The 26,924-nt window shown below is 40.6% G+C and overlaps 1 protein-coding gene across 3 annotated transcripts in view; it reads left to right on the forward strand.

Annotated features, from left to right (window-relative positions):
* Window positions 1-24,124, forward strand: part of PATZ1 (POZ/BTB and AT hook containing zinc finger 1) — a 50,138-nt gene extending 26,014 nt beyond the window's left edge. For 2 of the 3 annotated variants that reach the window (XM_075276115.1, XM_075276107.1), the window contains exons 3-6: window positions 12,489-12,552; window positions 15,940-16,111; window positions 19,374-19,511; window positions 23,249-24,124. In XM_075276115.1, the coding sequence (XP_075132216.1) occupies window positions 12,489-12,552; window positions 15,940-16,111; window positions 19,374-19,511; window positions 23,249-23,760 (886 nt within the window). In that variant the 3' untranslated portion in view covers window positions 23,761-24,124. The remainder of the gene's footprint in view (window positions 1-12,488; window positions 12,553-15,939; window positions 16,112-19,373; window positions 19,512-23,248) is intronic. The other variant, XM_075276123.1, reaches the window with a different exon arrangement.
* The last annotated feature ends 2,800 nt before the right edge of the window (window positions 24,125-26,924 follow it).

Raw genomic sequence — 26,924 nt, forward strand, 5'->3', positions numbered from 1 at the left:
GTGTCACATCCCTTATAACTACCTCCAGATATATAGTGTGTCACATCCCTTATAACTACCTCCAGATATATAGTGTGTCACATCTCTTATAACTACATCCAGGTATATAGTGTGTCACATCTCTTATAACTACATCCAGGTATATAGTGTGTCACATCCCTTATAACTGCCTCCAGGTATATAGTGTGTCACATCTCTTATAACTACATCCAGGTATATAGTGTGTCACATCCCTTATAACTACATCCAGGTATATAGTGTGTCACCCCCTTATAACTACATCCAGTTATATAGTGTGTCACATCCCTTATAACTGCCTCCAGGTATATAGTGTGTCACATCCCTTATAACTACATCCAGGTACATAGTGTGTCACATCCCTTATAACTACATCCAGGTATATAGTGTGTCACATCCCTTATAACTACATCCAGGTATATAGTGTGTCACATCCCTTATAACTGCCTCCAGGTATATAGTGTGTCACATCCCTTATAACTACATCCAGGTATATAGTGTGTCACATCCCTTATAACTACATCCAGGTATATAGTGTGTCACATCCCTTATAACTACCTCCAGATATATAGTGTGTCACATCTCTTATAACTACATCCAGGTATATAGTGTGTCACATCCCTTATAACTACCTCCAGGTATATAGTGTGTCACATCCCTTATAACTACCTCCTGGTATATAGTGTGTCACATCCCTTATAACTACATCCAGGTATATAGTGTGTCACATCCCTTATAACTACCTCCTGGTATATAGTGTGTCACATCCCTTATAACTGCCTCCAGGTATATAGTGTGTCACATCCCTTATAACTACATCCAGGTATATAGTGTGTCACATCCCTTATAACTGCCTCCAGGTATATAGTGTGTCACATCCCTTATAACTGCCTCCAGGTATATAGTGTGTCACATCTCTTATAACTGCCTCCAGGTATATAGTTTGTCACATCCCTTATAACTACCTCCAGGTATATAGTGTGTCACATTCCTTATAACTACATCCAGGTATATAGTGTGTCACATCCCTTATAACTACATCCAGGTACATAGTGTGTCACATCCCTTATAACTACCTCCAGGTATATAGTGTGTCACATCCCTTATAACTACCTCCAGGTATATAGTGTGTCACATTCCTTATAACTACATCCAGGTATATAGTGTGTCACATCCCTTATAACTACCTCCAGGTACATAGTGTGTCACATCCCTTATAACTACATCCAGGTATATAGTGTGTCACATCCCTTATAACTACATCCAGGTATATAGTGTGTCACCCCCTTATAACTACATCCAGGTATATAGTGAGTCACATCCCTTATAACTACCTCCAGGTATATAGTGTGTCACATCCCATATAACTACCTCCAGGTATATAGTGTGTCACCCCCTTATAACTACCTCCAGGTATATAGTGTGTCACATCCCTTATAACTGCCTCCAGGTATATAGTGTGTCACATCCCTTATAACTACCTCCAGGTATATAGTGTGTCACATCCCTTATAACTACCTCCAGGTATATAGTGTGTCACCCCCTTATAACTACCTCCAGGTATATAGTGTGTCACATCCCTTATAACTGCCTCCAGGTATATAGTGTGTCACATCCCTTATAACTACCTCCAGGTATATAGTGTATCACCCCCTTATAACTACATCCAGGTATATAGTGTGTCACATCCCTTATAACTACCTCCAGGTATATAGTGTGTCACATTCCTTATAACTACCTCCAGGTATATAGTGTGTCACCCCCTTATAACTACCTCCAGGTATATAGTGTGTCACATCCCTTATAACTGCCTCCAGGTATATAGTGTGTCACATCCCTTATAACTACATCCAGGTATATAGTGTGTCACATCTCTTATAACTGCCTCCAGGTATATAGTTTGTCACATCCCTTATAACTACCTCCAGGTATATAGTGTGTCACATTCCTTATAACTACCTCCAGGTATATAGTGTGTCACCCCCTTATAACTACCTCCAGGTATATAGTGTGTCACATCCCTCATAACTACATCCAGGTATATAGTGTGTCACATCCCTTATAACTACATCCAGGTATATAGTGTGTCACATCCCTTATAACTGCCTCCAGGTATATAGTGTGTCACATCCCTTATAACTACATCCAGGTATATAGTGTGTCACATCCCTTATAACTGCCTCCAGGTATATAGTGTGTCACATCCCTTATAACTACATCCAGGTATATAGTGTGTCACATCCCTTATAACTACATCCAGGTATATAGTGTGTCACATCCCTTATAACTACCTCCAGGTATATAGTGTGTCACATCCCTTATAACTACATCCAGGTATATAGTGTGTCACATCCCTTATAACTGCCTCCAGGTATATAGTGTGTCACATCCCTTATAACTGCCTCCAGGTACATAGTGTGTCACATCCCTTATAACTACATCCAGGTATATAGTGTATCACATCTCTTATAACTACCTCCAGGTATATAGTGTGTCACATCCCTTATAACTACCTCCAGATATATAGTGTGTCACATCTCTTATAACTACCTCCAGGTATATAGTGTGTCACATCCCTTATAACTACCTCCAGGTATATAGTGTGTCACATCCCTTATAACTACCTCCAGGTATATAGTGTGTCACATCTCTTATAACTACATCCAGGTATATAGTGTGTCACATCCCTTATAACTACATCCAGGTATATAGTGTGTCACATCCCTTATAACTACATCCAGGTATATAGTGTGTCACCCCCTTATAACTACATCCAGGTATATAGTGTGTCACATCCCTTATAACTACATCCAGGTATATAGTGAGTCACATCCCTTATAACTACCTCCAGGTATATAGTGTGTCACATTCCTTATAACTACCTCCAGGTATATAGTGTGTCACCCCCTTATAACTACCTCCAGGTATATAGTGTGTCACATCCCTTATAACTGCCTCCAGGTATATAGTGTGTCACATCCCTTATAACTACCTCCAGGTATATAGTGTGTCACATCCCTTATAACTACCTCCAGGTATATAGTGTGTCACATCCCTTATAACTACATCCAGGTATATAGTGTGTCACATCCCTTATAACTACCTCCAGGTATATAGTGTGTCACATCCCTTATAACTACATCCAGGTATATAGTGTGTCACATCCCTTATAACTGCCTCCAGGTATATAGTGTGTCACATCCCTTATAACTACCTCCAGGTATATAGTGTGTCACATCCCTTATAACTACCTCCAGGTATATAGTGTGTCACATTCCTTATAACTACCTCCAGGTATATAGTGTGTCACATTCCTTATAACTACCTCCAGGTATATAGTGTGTCACATCCCTTATAACTACCTCCAGGTATATAGTGTGTCACATTCCTTATAACTACCTCCACGTATATAGTGTGTCACCCCCTTATAACTACCTCCAGGTATATAGTGTGTCACATCCCTTATAACTACATCCAGGTATATAGTGTGTCACATCCCTTATAACTACATCCAGGTATATAGTGTGTCACATCCCTTATAACTGCCTCCAGGTATATAGTGTGTCACATCCCTTATAACTACATCCAGGTATATAGTGTGTCACATCCCTTATAACTGCCTCCAGGTATATAGTGTGTCACATCCCTTATAACTACATCCAGGTACATAGTGTGTCACATCCCTTATAACTACATCCAGGTATATAGTGTGTCACATCCCTTATAACTACATCCAGGTATATAGTGTGTCACCCCCTTATAACTACCTCCAGGTATATAGTGTGTCACATCTCTTATAACTGCCTCCAGGTATATAGTGTGTCACATCCCTTATAACTACCTCCTGGTATATAGTGTGTCACATCCCTTATAACTACATCCAGGTACATAGTGTGTCACATCCCTTATAACTACATCCAGGTATATAGTGTGTCACATCCCTTATAACTACATCCAGGTATATAGTGTGTCACCCCCTTATAACTACCTCCAGGTATATAGTGTATCACATCCCCTATAACTGCCTCCAGGTATATAGTGTGTCACATCCCTTATAACTACCTCCAGGTATATAGTGTGTCACATCCCTTATAACTACATCCAGGTATATAGTGTGTCACATCCCTTATAACTACATCCAGGTATATAGTGTGTCACATCCCTTATAACTACCTCCAGGTATATAGTGTGTCACATCCCTTATAACTACATCCAGGTATATAGTGTGTCACATCCCTTATAACTACATCCAGGTATATAGTGTGTCACATCCCTTATAACTACATCCAGGTATATAGTGTGTCACATCCCTTATAACTACCTCCAGGTATATAGTGTGTCACATCCCTTATAACTGCCTCCAGGTATATAGTGTGTCACATCCCTTATAACTACATCCAGGTATATAGTGTGTCACATCCCTTATAACTACATCCAGGTATATAGTGTGTCACATCCCTTATAACTACCTCCAGGTACATAGTGTGTCACATCCCTTATAACTACCTCCAGATATATAGTGTGTCACATCTCTTATAACTACCTCCAGGTATATAGTGTGTCACATCCCTTATAACTACATCCAGGTATATAGTGTGTCACATCCCTTATAACTACATCCAGGTATATAGTGTGTCACATCTCTTATAACTGCCTCCAGGTATATAGTGTGTCACATCCCTTATAACTACCTCCAGATATATAGTGTGTCACATCCCTTATAACTACATCCAGGTATATAGTGTGTCACATCCCTTATAACTACATCCAGGTATATAGTGTGTCACATCCCTTATAACTACATCCAGGTATATAGTGTGTCACATCCCTTATAACTACCTCCAGATATATAGTGTGTCACATCCCTTATAACTACCTCCAGATATATAGTGTGTCACATCTCTTATAACTACATCCAGGTATATAGTGTGTCACATCTCTTATAACTACATCCAGGTATATAGTGTGTCACATCCCTTATAACTGCCTCCAGGTATATAGTGTGTCACATCTCTTATAACTACATCCAGGTATATAGTGTGTCACATCCCTTATAACTACATCCAGGTATATAGTGTGTCACCCCCTTATAACTACATCCAGTTATATAGTGTGTCACATCCCTTATAACTGCCTCCAGGTATATAGTGTGTCACATCCCTTATAACTACATTCAGGTACATAGTGTGTCACATCCCTTATAACTACATCCAGGTATATAGTGTGTCACATCCCTTATAACTACATCCAGGTATATAGTGTGTCACATCCCTTATAACTGCCTCCAGGTATATAGTGTGTCACATCCCTTATAACTACATCCAGGTATATAGTGTGTCACATCCCTTATAACTACATCCAGGTATATAGTGTGTCACATCCCTTATAACTACCTCCAGATATATAGTGTGTCACATCTCTTATAACTACATCCAGGTATATAGTGTGTCACATCCCTTATAACTACCTCCAGGTATATAGTGTGTCACATCCCTTATAACTACCTCCTGGTATATAGTGTGTCACATCCCTTATAACTACATCCAGGTATATAGTGTGTCACATCCCTTATAACTACCTCCTGGTATATAGTGTGTCACATCCCTTATAACTGCCTCCAGGTATATAGTGTGTCACATCCCTTATAACTACATCCAGGTATATAGTGTGTCACATCCCTTATAACTGCCTCCAGGTATATAGTGTGTCACATCCCTTATAACTGCCTCCAGGTATATAGTGTGTCACATCTCTTATAACTGCCTCCAGGTATATAGTTTGTCACATCCCTTATAACTACCTCCAGGTATATAGTGTGTCACATCCCTTATAACTACATCCAGGTACATAGTGTGTCACATCCCTTATAACTACCTCCAGGTATATAGTGTGTCACATCCCTTATAACTACCTCCAGGTATATAGTGTGTCACATTCCTTATAACTACATCCAGGTATATAGTGTGTCACATCCCTTATAACTACCTCCAGGTACATAGTGTGTCACATCCCTTATAACTACATCCAGGTATATAGTGTGTCACATCCCTTATAACTACATCCAGGTATATAGTGTGTCACCCCCTTATAACTACATCCAGGTATATAGTGAGTCACATCCCTTATAACTACCTCCAGGTATATAGTGTGTCACATCCCATATAACTACCTCCAGGTATATAGTGTGTCACCCCCTTATAACTACCTCCAGGTATATAGTGTGTCACATCCCTTATAACTGCCTCCAGGTATATAGTGTGTCACATCCCTTATAACTACCTCCAGGTATATAGTGTGTCACATCCCTTATAACTACCTCCAGGTATATAGTGTGTCACCCCCTTATAACTACCTCCAGGTATATAGTGTGTCACATCCCTTATAACTGCCTCCAGGTATATAGTGTGTCACATCCCTTATAACTACCTCCAGGTATATAGTGTATCACCCCCTTATAACTACATCCAGGTATATAGTGTGTCACATCCCTTATAACTACCTCCAGGTATATAGTGTGTCACATTCCTTATAACTACCTCCAGGTATATAGTGTGTCACCCCCTTATAACTACCTCCAGGTATATAGTGTGTCACATCCCTTATAACTGCCTCCAGGTATATAGTGTGTCACATCCCTTATAACTACATCCAGGTATATAGTGTGTCACATCTCTTATAACTGCCTCCAGGTATATAGTTTGTCACATCCCTTATAACTACCTCCAGGTATATAGTGTGTCACATTCCTTATAACTACCTCCAGGTATATAGTGTGTCACCCCCTTATAACTACCTCCAGGTATATAGTGTGTCACATCCCTCATAACTACATCCAGGTATATAGTGTGTCACATCCCTTATAACTACATCCAGGTATATAGTGTGTCACATCCCTTATAACTGCCTCCAGGTATATAGTGTGTCACATCCCTTATAACTACATCCAGGTATATAGTGTGTCACATCCCTTATAACTGCCTCCAGGTATATAGTGTGTCACATCCCTTATAACTACATCCAGGTATATAGTGTGTCACATCCCTTATAACTACATCCAGGTATATAGTGTGTCACATCCCTTATAACTACCTCCAGGTATATAGTGTGTCACATCCCTTATAACTACATCCAGGTATATAGTGTGTCACATCCCTTATAACTGCCTCCAGGTATATAGTGTGTCACATCCCTTATAACTGCCTCCAGGTACATAGTGTGTCACATCCCTTATAACTACATCCAGGTATATAGTGTATCACATCTCTTATAACTACCTCCAGGTATATAGTGTGTCACATCCCTTATAACTACCTCCAGATATATAGTGTGTCACATCTCTTATAACTACCTCCAGGTATATAGTGTGTCACATCCCTTATAACTACCTCCAGGTATATAGTGTGTCACATCCCTTATAACTACCTCCAGGTATATAGTGTGTCACATCTCTTATAACTACATCCAGGTATATAGTGTGTCACATCCCTTATAACTACATCCAGGTATATAGTGTGTCACATCCCTTATAACTACATCCAGGTATATAGTGTGTCACCCCCTTATAACTACATCCAGGTATATAGTGTGTCACATCCCTTATAACTACATCCAGGTATATAGTGAGTCACATCCCTTATAACTACCATCCAGGTATATAGTGTGTCACATTCCTATAACTACCTCCAGGTATAGGTGTCACCCCTATAACTACCTCCAGGTATATAGTGTGTCACATCCCTTATAACTACCTCCAGGTATATAGTGTGTCACATCCCTTATAACTACCTCAGGTATAGTGTGTACATCCTAACTACTCAGGTATATAGTGTGTCCTCTTATAACTACATCCAGGTATATATGTGTGGTCACATCCCTTATAACTAACTCAGGTATTAGTGTGTCATCCTTAAAGGTACATCAGTATAAGTGTGTCACATCCTTATAATCTGCCTCAGGTAATATAGTGTGTCACATCCCTTTATAACTGCCTCCAGGTATATAGTGTGTCAATATGAAGGTCTTAGATAATGGTCATCTGGTATATAAAGGTGTTAGACAATCCTTATAACTGGATATCAGAGTGTATTATAGTGTGTCCATACCTGATAACTACTCCAGTATATAGTGTGGTCACTTCCCTTATAACTACCTCCAGGTATATAGTGTGTCATCCCTAATCAGGATAAGGTGTTAGTAAGATGTCTGGGATATTAGGTGTTAGTAAACTGTGTGTCACATTCCTTAAACTACCTCAGGTATATAGTGTGTCAATCCCTTATAACTTACTCAGAGGTATATAGTGTGTATATGAGTTAGTAACATCCCGGTATATAGTGTGTCACCTCCTTATATACGTGTGTGATATAGTGTTACTTATAACTACTTGGGTATATAGTGTGTCACATCCCTTATACTACATCCAGGTATATAGTGTGTCACATCCCTTATAACTGCTCCAGGTATATAGTGTGTCACATCCCTTATAACTGCCTCCAGGTATATAGTGTGTCACATCCCTTATAACTACATCCAGGTATATAGTGTGTGTCACATCCCTTATAACCTGCCTCAGGTATATAGTGTGTTACAACCATGTATTAGTGTCGGTATATAGTTTAGTAACTACCTCCAGGTATATAGTGTGTCACATCCCTTTATAAACAGGGTTCATTGTGTTAGTCATCCCTTATAACTACATCCAGGTACATTGTGTTTCACATCCCTTATAACTACATCCAGGTATATAGTGTGTCACATCCCTTATAACTACATCCAGGTATATAGTGTGTCACATCCCTTATAACTGCCTCCAGGTATATAGTGTGTCACATCCCTTATAACTACCTCCAGGTATATAGTGTGTCACATCCCTTATAACTACATCCAGGTATATAGTGTGTCACATCCCTTATAACTACCTCCAGGTATATAGTGTGTCACATCCCTTATAACTACATCCAGGTATATAGTGTGTCACATCTCTTATAACTGCCTCCAGGTATATAGTGTGTCACATCCCTTATAACTACCTCCAGATATATAATGTGTCACATCTCTTATAACTACCTCCAGGTATATAGTGTGTCACATCCCTTATAACTACCTCCAGATATATAGTGTGTCACATCTCTTATAACTACATCCAGGTATATAGTGTGTCACATCTCTTATAACTACCTCCAGGTATATAGTGTGTCACATCCCTTATAACTACCTCCAGGTATATAGTGTGTCACATCCCTTATATCAAATCAAATAAAAAAAAATATAGTGTGTCACCCCTCATATAACTGCAGCCATGTACATAGTGTGTCACCTCTCATATAGCTGCAGCCAGGTACATAGTGTGTCACCTCTCATATGACTGCAGCCAGGTACATAGTGTGTCACCCCTCATATAGCTGCAGCCAGGTACATAGTGTGTCACTTCTCATATAACTGCAGCCAGGTACATAGTGTGTCACCCCTCATATATCTGCAGCCAGGTATATAGTGTGTCACCCCTCATATAGCTGCAGCCAGGTACATAGCGTGTCACCCCTCATATAACTGCAGCCAGGTACATAGTGTGTCACCCCTCATATAACTGCAGCCAGGTACATAGTGTGTCACCCCTCATATATCTGCAGCCAGGTATATAGTGTGTCACCCCTCATATAACTGCAGCCAGGTACATAGTGTGTCACCCCTCATATAGCTGCAGCCAGGTACATAGTGTGTCACCTCTCATATAACTGCAGCCAGGTACATAGTGTGTCACCCCTCATATAGCTGCAGCCAGGTACATAGTGTGTCACCCCTCATATATCTGCAGCCAGGTATATAGTGTGTCACCCCTCCTATAACTGCAGCCAGGTACATAGTGTGTCACCCCTCATATAGCTGCAGCCAGGTACATAGTGTGTCACCCCTCATATATCTGCAGCCAGATATATAGTGTGTCACCCCTCATATGACTGCAGCCAGGTACATAGTGTGTCACCCCTCATATAACTGCAGCCAGGTACATAGTGTGTCACCCCTCATATATGTGCAGCCAGGTACATAGTGTGTCACCCCTCATATAGCTGCAGCCAGGTACATAGTGTGTCACCCCTCATATAACTGCAGCCAGGTACATAGTGTGTCACCACTCATATAACTGCAGCCAGGTACATAGTGTGTCACCCCTCATATCACTGCAGCCAGGTACATAGTGTGTCACCCCTCATATATGTGCAGCCAGGTACATAGTGTGTCACCCCTCATATAGCTGCAGCCAGGTACATCGTGTGTCACCCCTCATATTGCTGCAGCCAGGTACATAGTGTGTCACCCCTCATATAGCTGCAGCCAGGTACATCGTGTGTCACCCCTCATATTGCTGCAGCCAGGTACATAGTGTGTCACCCCTCATATAGCTGCAGCCAGGTATATAGTGTGTCACCCCTCATATAGCTGCAGCCAGGTACATAGTGTGTCACCCCTCATATATGTGCAGCTAGGTACATAGTGTGTCACCCCTCATATAGCTGCAGCCAGGTACATAGTGTGTCACCCCTCATATAACTGCAGCCAGGTACATAGTGTGTCACCCCTCATATATGTGCAGCCAGGTACATAGTGTGTCACCCCTCATATAGCTGCAGCCAGGTACATCGTGTGTCACCCCTCATATAGCTGCAGCCAGGTACATCGTGTGTCACCCCTCATATATGTGCAGCCAGGTACATAGTGTGTCACCCCTCATATATGTGCAGCTAGGTACATAGTGTGTCACCCCTCATATAGCTGCAGCCAGGTACATCGTGTGTCACCCCTCATATATGTGCAGCCAGGTACATAGTGTGTCACCCCTCATATATGTGCAGCTAGGTACATAGTGTGTCACCCCTCATATAGCTGCAGCCAGGTACATAGTGTGTCACCCCTCATATAACTGCAGCCAGGTACATAGTGTGTCACCCCTCATATATCTGCAGCCAGGTACATAGTGTGTCACCCCTCATATATGTGCAGCCAGGTACATAGTGTGTCACCCCTCATATAACTGCAGCCAGGTACATAGTGTGTCACCCCTCATATAGCTGCAGCCAAGTACATAGTGTGTCACCCCTCATATAGCTGCAGCCAGGTACATAGTGTGTCACCCCTCATATAACTGCAGCCAGGTACATAGTGTGTCACCCCTCATATAGCTGCAGCCAGGTACATAGTGTGTCACCCCTCATATAACTGCAGCCAGGTACATAGTGTGTCACCCCTCATATAGCTGTAGCCAGGTACATAGTGTGTCACCCCTCATATAACTGCAGCCAGGTACATAGTGTGTCACCCCTCATATAACTGCAGCCAGGTACATAGTGTGTCACCCCTCGTATAACTGCAGCCAGGTACATAGTGTGTCACCCCTCATATATCTGCAGCCAGGTACATAGTGTGTCACCCCTCATATAGCTGCAGCCAGGTACATAGTGTGTCACCCCTCATATAGCTGCAGCCAGGTACATAGTGTGTCACCCCTCATATTGCTGCAGCTAGGTACATAGTGTGTCACCCCTCATATAACTGCAGCCAGGTACATAGTGTGTCACCCCTCATATAACTGCAGCCAGGTACATAGTGTGTCACCCCTCGTATAACTGCAGCCAGGTACATAGTGTGTCACCCCTCGTATAACTGCAGCCAAGTACATAGTGTGTCACCCCTCATATAACTGCAGCCAGGTACATAGTGTGTCACCCCTCATATAACTGCAGCCAGGTACATAGTGTGTCACCCCTCATATAACTGCAGCCAGGTACATAGTGTGTCACCCCTCGTATAACTGCAGCCAGGTACATAGTGTGTCACCCCTCGTATAACTGCAGCCAAGTACATAGTGTGTCACCCCTCATATAACTGCAGCCAGGTACATAGTGTGTCACCCCTCATATAACTGCAGCCAGGTACATAGTGTGTCACCCCTCATATAACTGCAGCCAGGTACATAGTGTGTCACCCCTCATATAACTGCAGCCAGGTACATAGTGTGTCACCCCTCATATAGCTGCATCCAGGTACATAGTATGTCACGACTGAGAAGTAAAAACCTTGTGGCAGGGACTAAATGTGAATATAGCTGCATCCAGGTACATTATTTTATACATCAGCGTTTTTACTCACTTTAGCACAAGTATTTCTTGAAACCATTGAGGTGTTTTGTATTTTTTATGTTGATGTTAGTCATTTCATTGGTGTAGAAAAAATCAGCAAGTAGAATGGGCATGTACAATAGCACCAAAACCTCTGCGAACTTTCTGTCTACAGTGCTGCGAGAAGAACTGTGATGTGTTGCCACCGTGTTTTTTCCCGCAGTGCTTTTTTGCTGCGGAACGCCACGAGGGGCCTTAGCCTCAATGTTATCAGCCATTCACTTCTCTATCTGGCTAAAATAATAACCAGAGACGTTCATATAATAAGGATGCTGTCTGTTCTACTTTCCTTTACAGGCCGGACCATCTGAATGGACATATAAAACAAGTTCATACATCAGAGAGGCCGCACAAGTGTGAGGTATGGAGAGCAGAAGGATGCTAGTGACAACTGGAGTGAACCATTAATGTTCATATAGTCCTTGAAACATTTTTCCTGACCCCACAATCTTTCTTGTCCTCCATGACCGATAAGTTAAATAAGAAGTTGCATTCCTTCCGGACATAGAGTAGTCAATGACACTTTCACATTTGCCGGTGAGATTTCTGTGGTTTGTTGGTAAGAACATTAAAATACTATGTGTTATGGTGTATGCCGCTATGATTCTAAGTAGGAATAGAGTCACAGAAATAGCTCAATGTCCATATTTAGGGATCTCCAACAAGTACAAATATATCACCTCACCCCGAACAGTCTCTATCTCCTATTACTTTAAAAGCCATATAGTTTCATAAAGATGTCCCCGGCAGGGAGTGTGCATGTATTAAGGTGAGGCATATTGACCTATTAAAAGAGAGACATTTTGGTGAGCTATACCTTCATCAAGCACTGAAAGAGATTATCATCCTACTAATATTATAAATATGAAAGTTTGTGTGTTTGGATGTTTGTTCCTCAATCAAGCTAAAACGCCTGGACGGATTTGCGTGCAATTTTCCACAAACATAGTTTTCTGAGTCATAGGCTACTTTTGGTGCCACTAAACAACATGGCTTCCTAGCAGGAGACTCACAAAAGCAGGACTCCTAGCCCCAGCTATAGACTCACACACACTGCCTGGCATTTCCTGCCTCAACCTGCCTGCACACTCCTTACTGTCACCTCAGGAGTAGCCCTCACTCTACTCACTCACATTTACATATAACTTTCCACTATATAACAGATCACATTGTCTGTATTACTACATACACAATATAACAGATCACATTGTCTGTATTACTACATACACAATATAACAGATCACATTGTCTGTATTACTACATACACTATATAACAGATCACATTGTCTGTATTACTACATACACAATATAACACATCACATTGTCTGTATTACTACATACACAATATAACAGATCACATACACAATATAACGTATCACATTGTCTGTATTACTACAGACACAATATAACGTATCACATTGTTTGTATTACTACATACACAATATAACGTATCCTGTATTACTACATACACAATATAACGTATCACATTGTCTGTATTACTACATACACAATATAATGTATCACATTGCCTGTATTACTACATACACAATATAACAGATCACATTGTCTGTATTACTACATACACAATATAACAGATCACATTGTCTGTATTACTACATACACAATATAACGTATCATGTATTACTACATACACAATATAACGTATCACATTGTCTGTATTACTACATACACAATATAACGTATCACATTGCCTGTATTACTACATGCACAATATAACAGATCACATTGTCTGTATTACTACATACACAATATAACAGATCACATTGTCTGTATTACTACATACACAATATAACAGATCACATTGTCTGTATTACTACATACACAATATAACAGATCACATTGTCTGTATTACTACATACACAATATAACAGATCACATTGTCTGTATTACTACATACACAATATAACACATCACATTGCCTGTATTACTACATACACAATATAACAGATCACATTGTCTGTATTACTACATACACAATATAACGTATCATGTATTACTACATACACAATATAACGTATCACATTGTCTGTATTACTACATGCACAATATAACGTATCACATTGCCTGTATTACTACATACACAATATAACAGATCACATTGTCTGTATTACTACATACACAATATAACAGATCACATTGTCTGTATTACTACACACACAATATAACAGATCACATTGTCTGTATTACTACACACACAATATAACACATCACATTGTCTGTATTACGACATACACAATATAACACATCACATTGTCTGTATTACTACATACACAATATAACGTATCACATTGTCTGTATTACTACATACACAATATAACACATCACATTGTCTGTATTACTACATACACAATATAACACATCACATTATCTGTATTACTACATACACAATATAACAGATCACATTGTCTGTATTACTACATACACAATATAACGTATCATGTATTACTACATACACAATATAACGTATCACATTGTCTGTATTACTACATACACAATATAACGTATCACATTGCCTGTATTACTACATACACAATATAACACATCACATTGTCTGTATTACTACATACACAATATAACACATCACATTGTCTGTATTACTACATACACAATATAACACATCACATTGTCTGTATTACTACACACACAATATAACACATCACATTGTCTGTATTGCTACATACACAATATAACACATCACATTGTCTGTATTACTACACACACAATATAACACATCACATTGTCTGTATTACTACACACACAATATAACACATCACATTGTCTGTATTACTACATACACAATATAACACATCACATTGTCTGTATTACTACATACACAATATAACACATCACATTGTCTGTATTACTACATACACAATATAACACATCACATTGTCTGTATTACTACATACACAATATAACACATCACATTGTCTGTATTACTACATACACAATATAACACATCACATTTGCTATCCCACCAAACTTTTTAAAGCACTTTTACAGTTTCACACGTCTGTGTCCGCCCAATTCTCAAATCACCGCAGATGAAGTCGCGGGTAAAAGCTAGTAGTCCATAAATATCATGTATCAATATCAAAAATATATACAGTAATTTTACTTTGAGTACAGGAAGCAATACCACAAATAGGAAGAATTCGCCAATGAAATTCATTGTAATTTCTCCCTATAAAAGACCCGTTTAGGGTGGGTTCACACCTGGGCCCGTGCGCACTTTAGGAAATCCAGCTGGGTTTCCATCTTCTGCCCCGAGAAACTGGACAAGGGACGGAAACCCGGCAGTCAGTTTTCAAATCCATTCAAGTGAATGGATTTGAAAAGTGAGCGCCCGTGAGCGTTTTGTACCTGTCCACGGCAAAACTGTTTTTTGGTTTTTTTTAACCGGACACAAGGACCTGCATGTCGTGGTTAGAGAGGCATTCCATACACTAGGACCCTAATAAACTATGCAGCAAGGAACCTGAGAGCAGATTACGGCATGCTGTATCTGTTTTATTGTATCCTTATGAGGCTGAAGGGAGTTTTGCAACAAAATTGCTATGAAGTAATCCCTAATGTATTGTCCTAGATGGTTCTTAACCAGACAATTGTGTTTACGCAAAGAAGGCAACAAAACTCCATGCGTGAATAAAGATGGACTGTTAATAATATCATGTCTATGTATAGTTCCCATATACCCTCGTAAAAAAATATGTCATCTCCGTTTCAGACGTGTAATGCCTCCTTTGCTACCAGGGACCGACTGCGCTCACACCTGGCATGTCATGAGGATAAAGTTCCATGTCAGGTGTGTGGGAAATACTTAAGAGCTGCTTATATGGCCGATCACTTGAAGAAACACAGCGAAGGGCCTAGCAACTTCTGCACCATCTGTAACCGAGGTAACTAGAGGGGTATAGCAGTATTTCGTGTCAGGAAATTGCTCATATGTGGAAGTCTTTTTATGTATCGCATGTTTTACTGTTCTTTGTTAAAACAGACATCCTTAAGTTTGCATGAAGAGTTTTAAGGGTTGGTTAACAGTTAATGTGTGTTTTATCCAGGGCATGTCCATATTGTAAGGCAAATTTTACTATAAGAATGGCTTCAATGTAGAAAATTTCGTATACAGGACATAAAAATTACCTTTATATTAGTTTTTGTGTCCTGACACCTTGTAATAATGGTCCTACAAAATGATCCTTCTGTCTGTCATAATGTTTTTTTCCTATAAAAACACATCAATAGCCTACTCTTAGTCCAGAACCTTCCCTGACTTGAAGATCAGTTTCAGGACCAGGTACAGAATAACCACTGTTCTATCCTGGGGATTGGACCCCCACCAAATTCTACATAGATAGGTCATGAACATATTTTCCTGGAAAATCCTTTAATAGACTTTCTGGATTAACCCTTAAGTACTATCATGGTGTCTATCATGATATTTGTATGATAGTGGTGTATGATAAATGTGAAAAACGCCCACATTTTTGTAGTTATAATTGACATTTTCCGCTGATGAGTTTTTTTCTGCAGTGTGTGGATAGGATTAGCCAGAATCCCATCCACTTTGCAGGTACTGTAAAATGCAACATTTATTACCTCATGGTTTTCGCAGCCTAAGGAGTTTTCTGGCTAAAGGTGTTGATGATCTAACCTTAGGCTGTCTATATACATTAGTCTTTAGACTGCTGAAGTAGTGGTTTTTGAACATTCAGCAAGTGATTGTTTTTACATAAACCTTCCAATGTTTGTCCCATACAGCCAACCATCAACTAAGGCCTGGTTCACATCTGCGTCAGTAATCCGTTTGGGCAGTCCGCATGGGGACATGCTTTCTGCACGGTCTCCGCACATGTCATGCGGACAGGAAAGCAGATCGTGAAGTACTTTCCTGTCTGCATGACTCGTGCGGAGACCGTGCAGAAAGCACACGGACCTCATTATAGTCTATAGGGTCCATGTGCTTTCACTGCACACCGCTTGCCACTGTATTCGGTAGTCCGTTCGGGGGAGGGGGGGGGGGTCCCGATGCGACCTCCCCGAACAGATACTGACGCAGATGTGAGCCAGGCCTAAGTTTGGTCACACCCAAATTGGTTGTGATGGATTTTTTCAGCCATCTGTTGGCAGAGCAGTTTCTTTCTATCAAACAAGATACGTTATTTATCACCACATAATCAGGACAGGCATTCAAGAATGTTTCTATTCTCTGATAGCAAGCAGAGATTTTTTTTTTTCTAAATTTAAGCGGACACGTGATTTGCTGCCAGTAGGAAACAAAGTTATTTTTGGCCAAAAGCTCTCAAAAGGTAAAAATAAAGTAGATATGGCAGGAAAAGCAATAACAAAAAGAAATCTGAATGGTTTCTTTAAGCAACTTCCACTGTTTTTATATGTATGTTGTTATATTCTTAAAGCCCACCATTTTTTGGTGCTGTGTCTGTTGTTCCTAGAATTCTATTTGATCAGAACAATGTAGGGAATTCTGTTCTGAAAGTTTTATTTGGAAAAGTTTTCCTACTTTGTTGTCACAGAGTCCAATCTTATCAAGGTCACATAGTGCCATGGTTTTCTTTTAACAAATATATAAAAGTTCTAAAGTTAAAGAGAACCTTTCACCACCTCCACCAACTCTTTGAATCCTTCTATAGCCAATACTCCACTGATTCCAGAACAGTTGGAATTTTCTCTCTAACCTGCACTGGTCTTGAATAGGGTTGAGGGATCGGAAAAGATCAGATTCCAATCGGTGATCAAGTAAATTTCACGATCGCAATCGGAATTCCGATCCCAATCTTTTTAGGTAGAATCGAGGTCGGAGGTTATTTCCCACAATGCTTTGCTACTGGCCAAGCATTGTGGGAAAAGATAACAATGTTAGGAATGAACGGCGTCCGGCCGCTTAACCCCTGCGCGCCGGCTGCATCCATTCATTCCTACGGCATAGCAGGGAGGAAACAGAAGAGTAGATGGTATCTACTCTTCTGTTTCCTCTCTGCTGTGCCGTATCCTGGACTCTGCTACATCTTCATTATTGTACATTGACTTGTCTATCTACTCTTCTTCTTCGTCCCTGCTTTACCATATACTGATTAGCTCTGCTACATCTGAGATCTACATCTCAAATGTAGCAGAGCTGAGTATACGATAAAGCAGGGACGAGGCAGAAGAGTCGATAGACAAGTCCACTTACCTGCACAGATCCGCTGCCGCTCCCTGTCTGTTATCTTCTCGTCTCTTCTCGATCCGTGTGCCCGCCCCTAGCTCCCAAGTTCATGTTACAGACTTAGGAAGAAGGCGGGGCTTGTGGCTTAGGAGAGTGTGGGCGGCTACTGTACCCGCCCACACTCTCCTAAGCCACAACAAGCCCAGCCTAATCCCAGCATCAGTAACACTAGCCTGGGAGGCAGGGGCACATACGGTGCTCTGCAGACATGCGTAGTAGAAAGAAGAGGAGCGAGAGCAGCGTTTATCGGCAGCGCTTCTGTGCAGGTAACTGGACAGCAGGGGAGACTTAAGTAGCCGGGGGATTTTTTAATCACTACACAACGTGGAGTCTAAAAATTAAAGTGTTCAATTTTTGGATTCCACGCTGTGTAGTGAATAGGATGGTATTTAAAATCCGATTTCCGATTATTTAAAAAATCCCATTGACTTGGATCGGGTTCGAATGGGAAATGATCGGAAATCGGATTTTAAAAACGATCCTGAAATCTCAAGATCAACTCAACCCTAGTCTTGAACAATTGGCACTGTTAGTTTCAGCATGTAATAAGCTAATTAGGCTCACTATTGTCAAGTGGGTGGTGCTTGGCTAGAGCAGAACATCCATTACCACCCATTTGAAAGTAGAGAGACTAATTAGGATACTGGCTAGTGAAATCAACAGCAACTATTGCTCAGGAAGTGTAGAGACTATAGAAAAAAATGACGACAATATTGGAATTGGTGGGGTGGTGAAAGGTCCTCTTTGAAAAATTGACAAGCATGAACTTTTTTGACACTCCTTTTATTTCCATCTAGCCATGCAGATAACAACATATTGCATTCTAAACAGTGCACATTCATTTCTGAGATGCTTGAGTAATCTTCATATCTTGATGTTGTAAGCAGTTGGAGGTCTGTCTGTGGCAGCATCTTACCTGCTTTTATCTTGTCTAGGTTTCTCCTCTGCCTCATACTTAAAAGTCCATGTAAAAACACATCATGGCGCCCTCCTCAGCGCGGGCCCTCACCCGCCGGAGTCCGTCCCAAACGGTACAGCGCTGTTCCACTGTGTCCGGACCTGTGGCGTGAAAGGCAAGCGTTGCACAGCCGGCTGTCCGTGCAGAGGGGGGCGCATCCGTGAGCTAGAATGGGTTGTTAGATATTGCGTTCTTTGCTAGTTGTGGTTGTATACACTAAGACTAATAAAGCATGGACCAATAATGCATACAGATATTACCACTATGTACAGAGTGATTACTATGGCTTTATTCACACTAGCTTCATGTTTCTATTACCCTTGACAAACAGAATAGTTTAATTAAATATGCTGATGGACTCATTATAAGGCCAGTTGCAGATGACCGTGGCTGTGTTCAGTGTGCTATCCGTGTAATTCACACAAAATATAGAACAGGTCTTATTGCTGTCCGATTTTGGGCCCGTGCTTACGTGGCACCTATTCATTTAATGAAACGAGCTGTGGAAGCATGGCCCGTGCACGGGTGACACACGGAGGACATCCCCATGTACCCCATGTGCTGCCCGTGCTTTTAATCCACAACTGGTCGGTTGCAGCATGGTCGTCTGCAACCGGCCTAAGACAGCGGGAACCATTTCAAGACCAATCATCGATCTTGTCAATACATAAGCTACGAAGGCAGTGTGAACAGAACCTTATACCACACAAGGTTAGCAGTATATAGAAGATATAACAGGTGGTAACTTTTGTCCATAGGGATGTAAACATTAAAAGCTAAAAAGAGAAAAGTAAGCAGCTCCATCTAAGTAAACAAGCCTGCATGGATGTAGCAATGATATGCAGCTGGAACCAGCTCAGGGCAGAATAGAAGACCAGCCAAATCCGCAGACTGCTGCTTTCCTGGTTTTATTAAATAGAGTTTGACTCTTAAAGCCAGTTTATGATCAGTCATGCATTTTATAGAAAATGTTTAATAGATATTGCTGAATTCAGATTACTGGGAGATATAAGATGGTAACAACCTTCAGCAACATCTTTAGAACAAGACATAGTAGATAAATGAAGAAAACTTAGATATTGTGACTATGGGATTGCTTGTGGGTAAAGTTCTGGTGGTAACAAATACAAAATGGAAGTGGAAGTTGTTAAAGGTTTTTAGAGAGTGAAGCATAAGATAAAACAGGTACTGATGTGAGTATAAAAGAAGCTGAAAAGAGGGTTAGTAGATATGTATAGGCTCGTAGCAAAATGTGCACTGAAGTGAAAAGTATATGTTGTTTCAGTTCCTTCCTATTTTCATGATCTCTGTCTGCTGTCAATGACTAAAATCGCACATAGACCCAGTCCAGCTTACAGAGAAGGATACATTTCCATCCAGTCTGAACAATCCTCTGTAAGGCTAGGTTCACATTTACGTTGGAACGAACCTGGCGTCAGCAACAGTATACATTTCTCTCCTGTATTTCTCCTGCATTGCAATGTACAACACAGTTGAACCTAGCGAGTACTGTAGCTTAGCTCACAGACCATTGACTACACTGGATAGAGATATATGCACTTTTCAGAAGAGCGCAGGACTAGGCCTGTATGAGTCTCTGAATGTAAACTGGAACGTATGTATTTACTGAAAATGGTAAGGAACTGAAACACAAGAGTATATTAGAAAGTTGTCTAACTCCTATATATAACCAGTAAACTTTGTATGCATAAAACTGGATAATCCCTTTAGGGTACATTCACACAGGATAGGTCTGTAGCTGATTTTTCAATACAGAAAATTAGTCATGGGTTTGCCTAAATTCTACCTCAGCATAAACTGTACGGCTGTGGTAGTGGAATCCATAGCATCATCTCTACAGGCATACTGTAGATTCCATCATATGCATACAAGTATGCAAACCCACAGTATAATTGAACTTACTGCAGCTTGAAGATTTGCACCGTAATTAAGTTTACACTTTTTTTTTCCACAGAATATGGATAAGATTTGTTAAAATAGTATCCACTTTGCTGCTATTGTACAGCGCATCAGGTTTTCTGTCCACAGTACCACAGCAAAAAATGTATTGTGGACCAGTCCCATAGCAAAAAATGTAGTGTGGACCAGTCCCATATAGACATACCTTTAATATTTCTAATAACATTTCCAATATTTAATAAAATACAAACACTGTGAGTTTACATGTCTAATGACAAACCAACCAATACAATTTTTCAATGTGAACATTTATGGCATGTTCACAGGATATGCTATAAATGTCTGAGACATTCAGGTTCTAACTCAGGGAACCACATCTATGTGAAGAACAAGGGTGCAAGAACCACATGGTGAATTCAAAGCCAGTTTCCATATCCAGGCAGGAAATTGAGAGCTGGCTGAATAAGTGCACAGCTTACTCCTTTCATTTAAAGAGGACCTTTCACATCTTCATAGATGTGCGGTATTATATACCGATAGATAGCCTTAAGGGCTCCGGTGCTGTTAATTTTGACACCAATATCTCCCCACTGTCTGAAGGGCTGACCTTACAGCTCAGCGTCATCACTAGGGTGTATGGAATGCTGACCCCTTCCCAACATTACAAGTCTATAGATGATTACAGTCAGGGGCGTTTCTTACAGCCCAGTGATGACGTTGAACTGTAAGGCCCGTCCTTCTGACAGTGAAGAGATATCGGTGCTGAAATTAATGGGACCAATTTCTCCAACAGGACCAGGAAAATCCAACAGTGTGCTGAATTCAGTGCACTGTTGGCTTCCTAGCAGTATATAATACACATCTATGAGGGCGTGAAAGATTCTCTGTAAATGATAGTTATAGAAATCACAAATTAACAAACTGGCATTTACATATAAGATTAAAACTATGAACTTTATTCAGATTGTCTAAAAACCACATACATATTAATAACCAAATCTACAAACTACAATTGTCAATCCCCCACTATTTTGTCTTTGGATTGAGAGGGTTAACTGTCATTTATATGCCCTTGCAAACATGCAAGATGCTGATAGGGAGTAGTGATAAAGACTCTCAATCAACGACTCAACGTTATTTCAATGGAGTATATATAGGATTGGAAGGAACTAATCCTTATAGCCAGTGACTAAAGTATCAGCCAAAAATCCACACACTGATACCGTGCCTCTATTGCATATGCAGATATGAACCACAATTTCTCCCAGTCAGTACATCAATCTCTTAATTAAAGCACAAGCCTGGGGGTATTGATGTTTTTGAACTCAAGTATTGGGAGATTTAGTAAGTCAAGGCTACCTCACCGGTGATCATTTGCATAATTAATGTCAGAGTGCACATATACAACACACTGAGATAGTTATAGAAATCACCCAGAATGGCTGTTCAGCTGTTTCCATAGACTAAGTAAAATTAAATGAAGAGAGTTCAGTAAATGCATAGCCACCTCTCCATTCATTCTCCACCTGGATGCAGCAGCCAGGTTGGTGGGGTTTCTTCTGTTTTTCGTAGGACCCGTATCTATCAGACACTTATGGCACATCCTGTGGCTATGCTATACATTTCCAAGTTGGGCATTCCCCTTGACTAGCATATTACGAAATACTAATGATTTAGTATTGGGCTCTGTATCACTTTTTTTTTTTTTCATATGGCTCTGACACACTGCAATTCAGCTCTGACAGTCATTGCATGTCATATATAGTAGCTAAGACATTCATTGCATGTCGTATACAGTAGATAAAAGATATAGTCTTAGGGAATGAGAACATATTTGAACATATAGACAGCTGTCCTGTAGTTGGCTTTACAGAGGATATTCCATTAAAATAAAATGTTAAGCCCTTTTCATTGCTTTTTCTTATATTGCAGAGGGGGAGAAATGTCAGCATGGTGAACAGGAGAGTTCTGACTCCTATGGTGACCTGTCTGATGGAAGTGATCTCAAATCACCAGAGAAACAGAATTCTAATGGAGCATACCCAACGTTTGACTTGGTGATACCCAAGAAGATGGAGACGGAATCCGAGAAACGGTATCCTTGTTCAGAATGTGGCAGCTTCTTTCGTTCAAAGGCCTATCTTAATAAACACATCCAGAAAGTGCATGCCAGGCCGCTTGGAGCATCCCTTGGTGATTTAGGGTCAACTTTGGGCCCTGCACTTGGTCCTGCCCTGGGTCCCACATTGGGCCCAGCCCTTGGGCCTTCTCTTGGTGCATCTCTTGGACCAGCTTTAGGGTCTGCACTTGCATCTCCCTTCTCTCCGCAACAAAACATGTCTCTATTGGAGTCATTTGGTTTTCAAATTGTACAGTCCGCTTTTGCTTCTTCTCTTGTGGAACCTGATGTAGAACAGCAGGGAATAGGTGGTGAAGGGAAATAAAAGAGATATTACTTAACAAATGAGATAAAAAATGTAGTGCCTAATTCATGTGAAAAGCATAACTGTGCATGAGCCCCCAAAATAGCACTACAAAAGTCTACAGGACCTAATGACCTATGAATGGTGTAGGCTGAGGTCCAGAGAAGTGCCCGATAAAACCATCATACCAAGAAAGATGAGCACTTAGCATTTCTCCAACATTATCATCTTTACACTGATCTCCGAACTGTACAATGCCACATGAACTGATGGGCCCTCATGGCATGGGGCACAATGACAAATTTCTATGTGAATGTTTTGTACTCTCCTGGAAACTGAATGCACAAAGCTGGATACATTGTAATAAAGAGATTCACATGTGATTCCTTCCCGGATATCTGTGGTGCTTCTACATGTACATTGTGCGGTTGAAATGTATGTCTTATCAAGATATTGTATTGCTACTGAAAGGGACATTAGTGCTATGGCCTAAACACCCCAAACTCATTTTTGATCCAACACTTACTGCACACCCTTATCCTCTACCTATTTGGAACAGTGGAAATTTGACCCCCTGGATTCCCAAATGATCACCAGAACTCTTAGTGGAATTCACAACATTGCATACAAATGCATTTTTCATTTTGATACCTCCCCAAGTTATACAGTTTTCTAATATACTTTTTAAATCAATTCCTCACAGTTTTCTAGATCTCTGCTTACTGTCAGTCATTGTGTACATCCGTGAATAAAAATCAGTCCATGGTCACGTCATGGATACACAGGTGAACAGCTCATTGCAGTCACACACAGTACTCTGAGCTCTGTCTTGTTACATGTCGTACTCTTGTGTGTCATCACATAAGCCTGGAGTGTCCATCACCTGACCATCGACTGCAAGCCGAGATCTAGAAAATTATGAGGAATTGATGATACAGAAAGTACATTGGAAAATTATGTCTTTTTTTAAAAAAAATATAAATTCCTTATTTATATCACAAATAGAAACCCAAACAACAAATCATACAAAAGTGGCTTCCACATAAATAGGGGCTGGGAACAAATTATAAAAAAAAAAAAAAAACCACAGAGACAATGTGCATAACAAGGTATGACATCATATAAGGGATAAACTCACAGGAAAATATGTGCTAAACCAGAAGGAGGGAAGAAGGGAAAGGCAGAAGATCAGAGAGGGGGAATAGCAGCAAGAAGGGTAAAAGAGAAATGAAAAAAAGGATGGGGAGGGAGTAGATTAAAAAAGGGGGGGTTGGGGGGTATTGGGAAGAGAGGAAGACGGTCCTGGAGGTCTTGCAACCCCACCACAGGAAGTTCGCCTCACAGATTCAAATTCAACGCACCAGGTCCCTGTAATCCTGCAAACCCTGGAAGAGGATGTATGGCGTTCAGGAAGTAATGATGGACTCGTGTGTGTCTCTGAGGCACACAGTAAGGTCCTCCATACCGTAATTGTGTGTCTTTTCATTATACAAACGATAACATCTATTTATCGAAACTGTACAACCCCTTTAATGTAGGCTAGCATGTATGGATCATAAAAGAAGAGTATGGGACGGTATAGGCAAGGACTCCTATCATCATAGATGACTATTATTCTAGGAGTCTTACTCCCAGCATACTGTTCATACCGGTAAATCTGGCCACATAGCCCATGTTTCATAGGCATTTCATGGACATCCCACTGATTTCTATGTTACTTATGTAATGATTAATTTTCCCTCTCTCCCATGTCAGCACCCCACGGAGAGAGGGAGATCTGCCTCCAAGGACAGTAAACCTATAAATCTTTTCGTACTCCCTGGCTTCAGTGTGGTTTCCTGTCCTTGGAGGTAGCAGACCTGTGCAGAGCAGTCGGCTCTAGTTTTACCTTTTTGGACCTAAGCTGGTGGAGGTAGTATGGCTAACAGGACTTAGTCTAGTTCCTAAAAATACCTTATAGTGTCAGTCACCTATTCAAGTATCCCGGGGGCTGTTCCACCATTCTGGCTGTTGATATTCCTGGCGGCTACCATGTCTTAAAAGACCTAAAGTGAGGCAACTGAAATATCAGCTAAACCCCCCAACAGTATGTGTGACTAGCGTCAAGATTTGTAAGTGAATCGTCTTGACTAAAATAATGTTTATTATTACCTTCCTCGGGGGATGTTGGAATTATGAAAATATCTAAAAGAGGTCCTAAAGAAAGGGAGAGGGAATGTAACCTATATAGGAGGAAGTTATTCCATGAATTCCCTTAGAAGTGTTACCATAGTTGTGTACAAAAGATAGCTTCTAAAGAATCTCTTCCCTTTTTGGATGAAATTAGGTCCTTGATTAAATCAGAGGTGCATAAATCTATAGCCGCTATAAGGACTTGTAAATTTCCATCCACTTCCTGATCCCTTTATCACATTATGATTCTGATTTAGAGGCGGGGTTAATCTTGGAGCAAGGATCTAAAATGAATTCTTTTGACAATTCTTCTTCTCAAAGACCACTATTTGCCTTGGAAGGCTTTAAACGAGAACTGGGGATATTGGCATCCAAAAATAGGTTATGTTTCCTCTCATATGAAGGAGAATAACTTTTTGGGACAGACCTTGATGACCTATTGGCCAAAGCAGCCAATAAAAAGAAAATGATCTCCCAGCTTACAAAGTTTTCTTCATAGACCCAGAGAACAAGGGAAGGGGGATAATAAGAAACAAGGGACATGGAGATTCTTCATAGAAAAGGCTAAGAGGTTACATTTTGGTTCCAAGTCCCAGGAGTCCACTAAAAGCAGCCCTCCCAATGACACCGAGGATCGGGTGGGGAAAGGTTATCACTATTACTACTATCTCCAACAGCCGAAGAGTCCTCAGGGTTATTTCCGAAGGTCTGAAGTTGGAGTTTCATTCCTTCCCCACATCCAGACTCATGGTGACATTACAAAGCTCTGGGGAAAAAGTTCTTACCATTTTTAAAGAGGCAAAGCAGATTTGGAATGCAAATGTAACTACTCTGGTTCCTCTAGAAGAAAGAGATCAGGGGTTTTATTTAACTTAACGTTTAGTGCCCAAAATCAATGGATCATGGAGGATCATCATAAATTTTAAACCCCTCAACAAATTCCTAGCTTATCAAAAGTTCAAGTTGGAGACAATACGAAGTCTACGGTAAATCCCCTCTTTCGGAATGGTTAC

The sequence above is a fragment of the Leptodactylus fuscus genome, chromosome 1 (assembly GCF_031893055.1).
Source record: "Leptodactylus fuscus isolate aLepFus1 chromosome 1, aLepFus1.hap2, whole genome shotgun sequence".
NCBI classification, from domain to species: Eukaryota; Metazoa; Chordata; class Amphibia; order Anura; family Leptodactylidae; genus Leptodactylus; species Leptodactylus fuscus.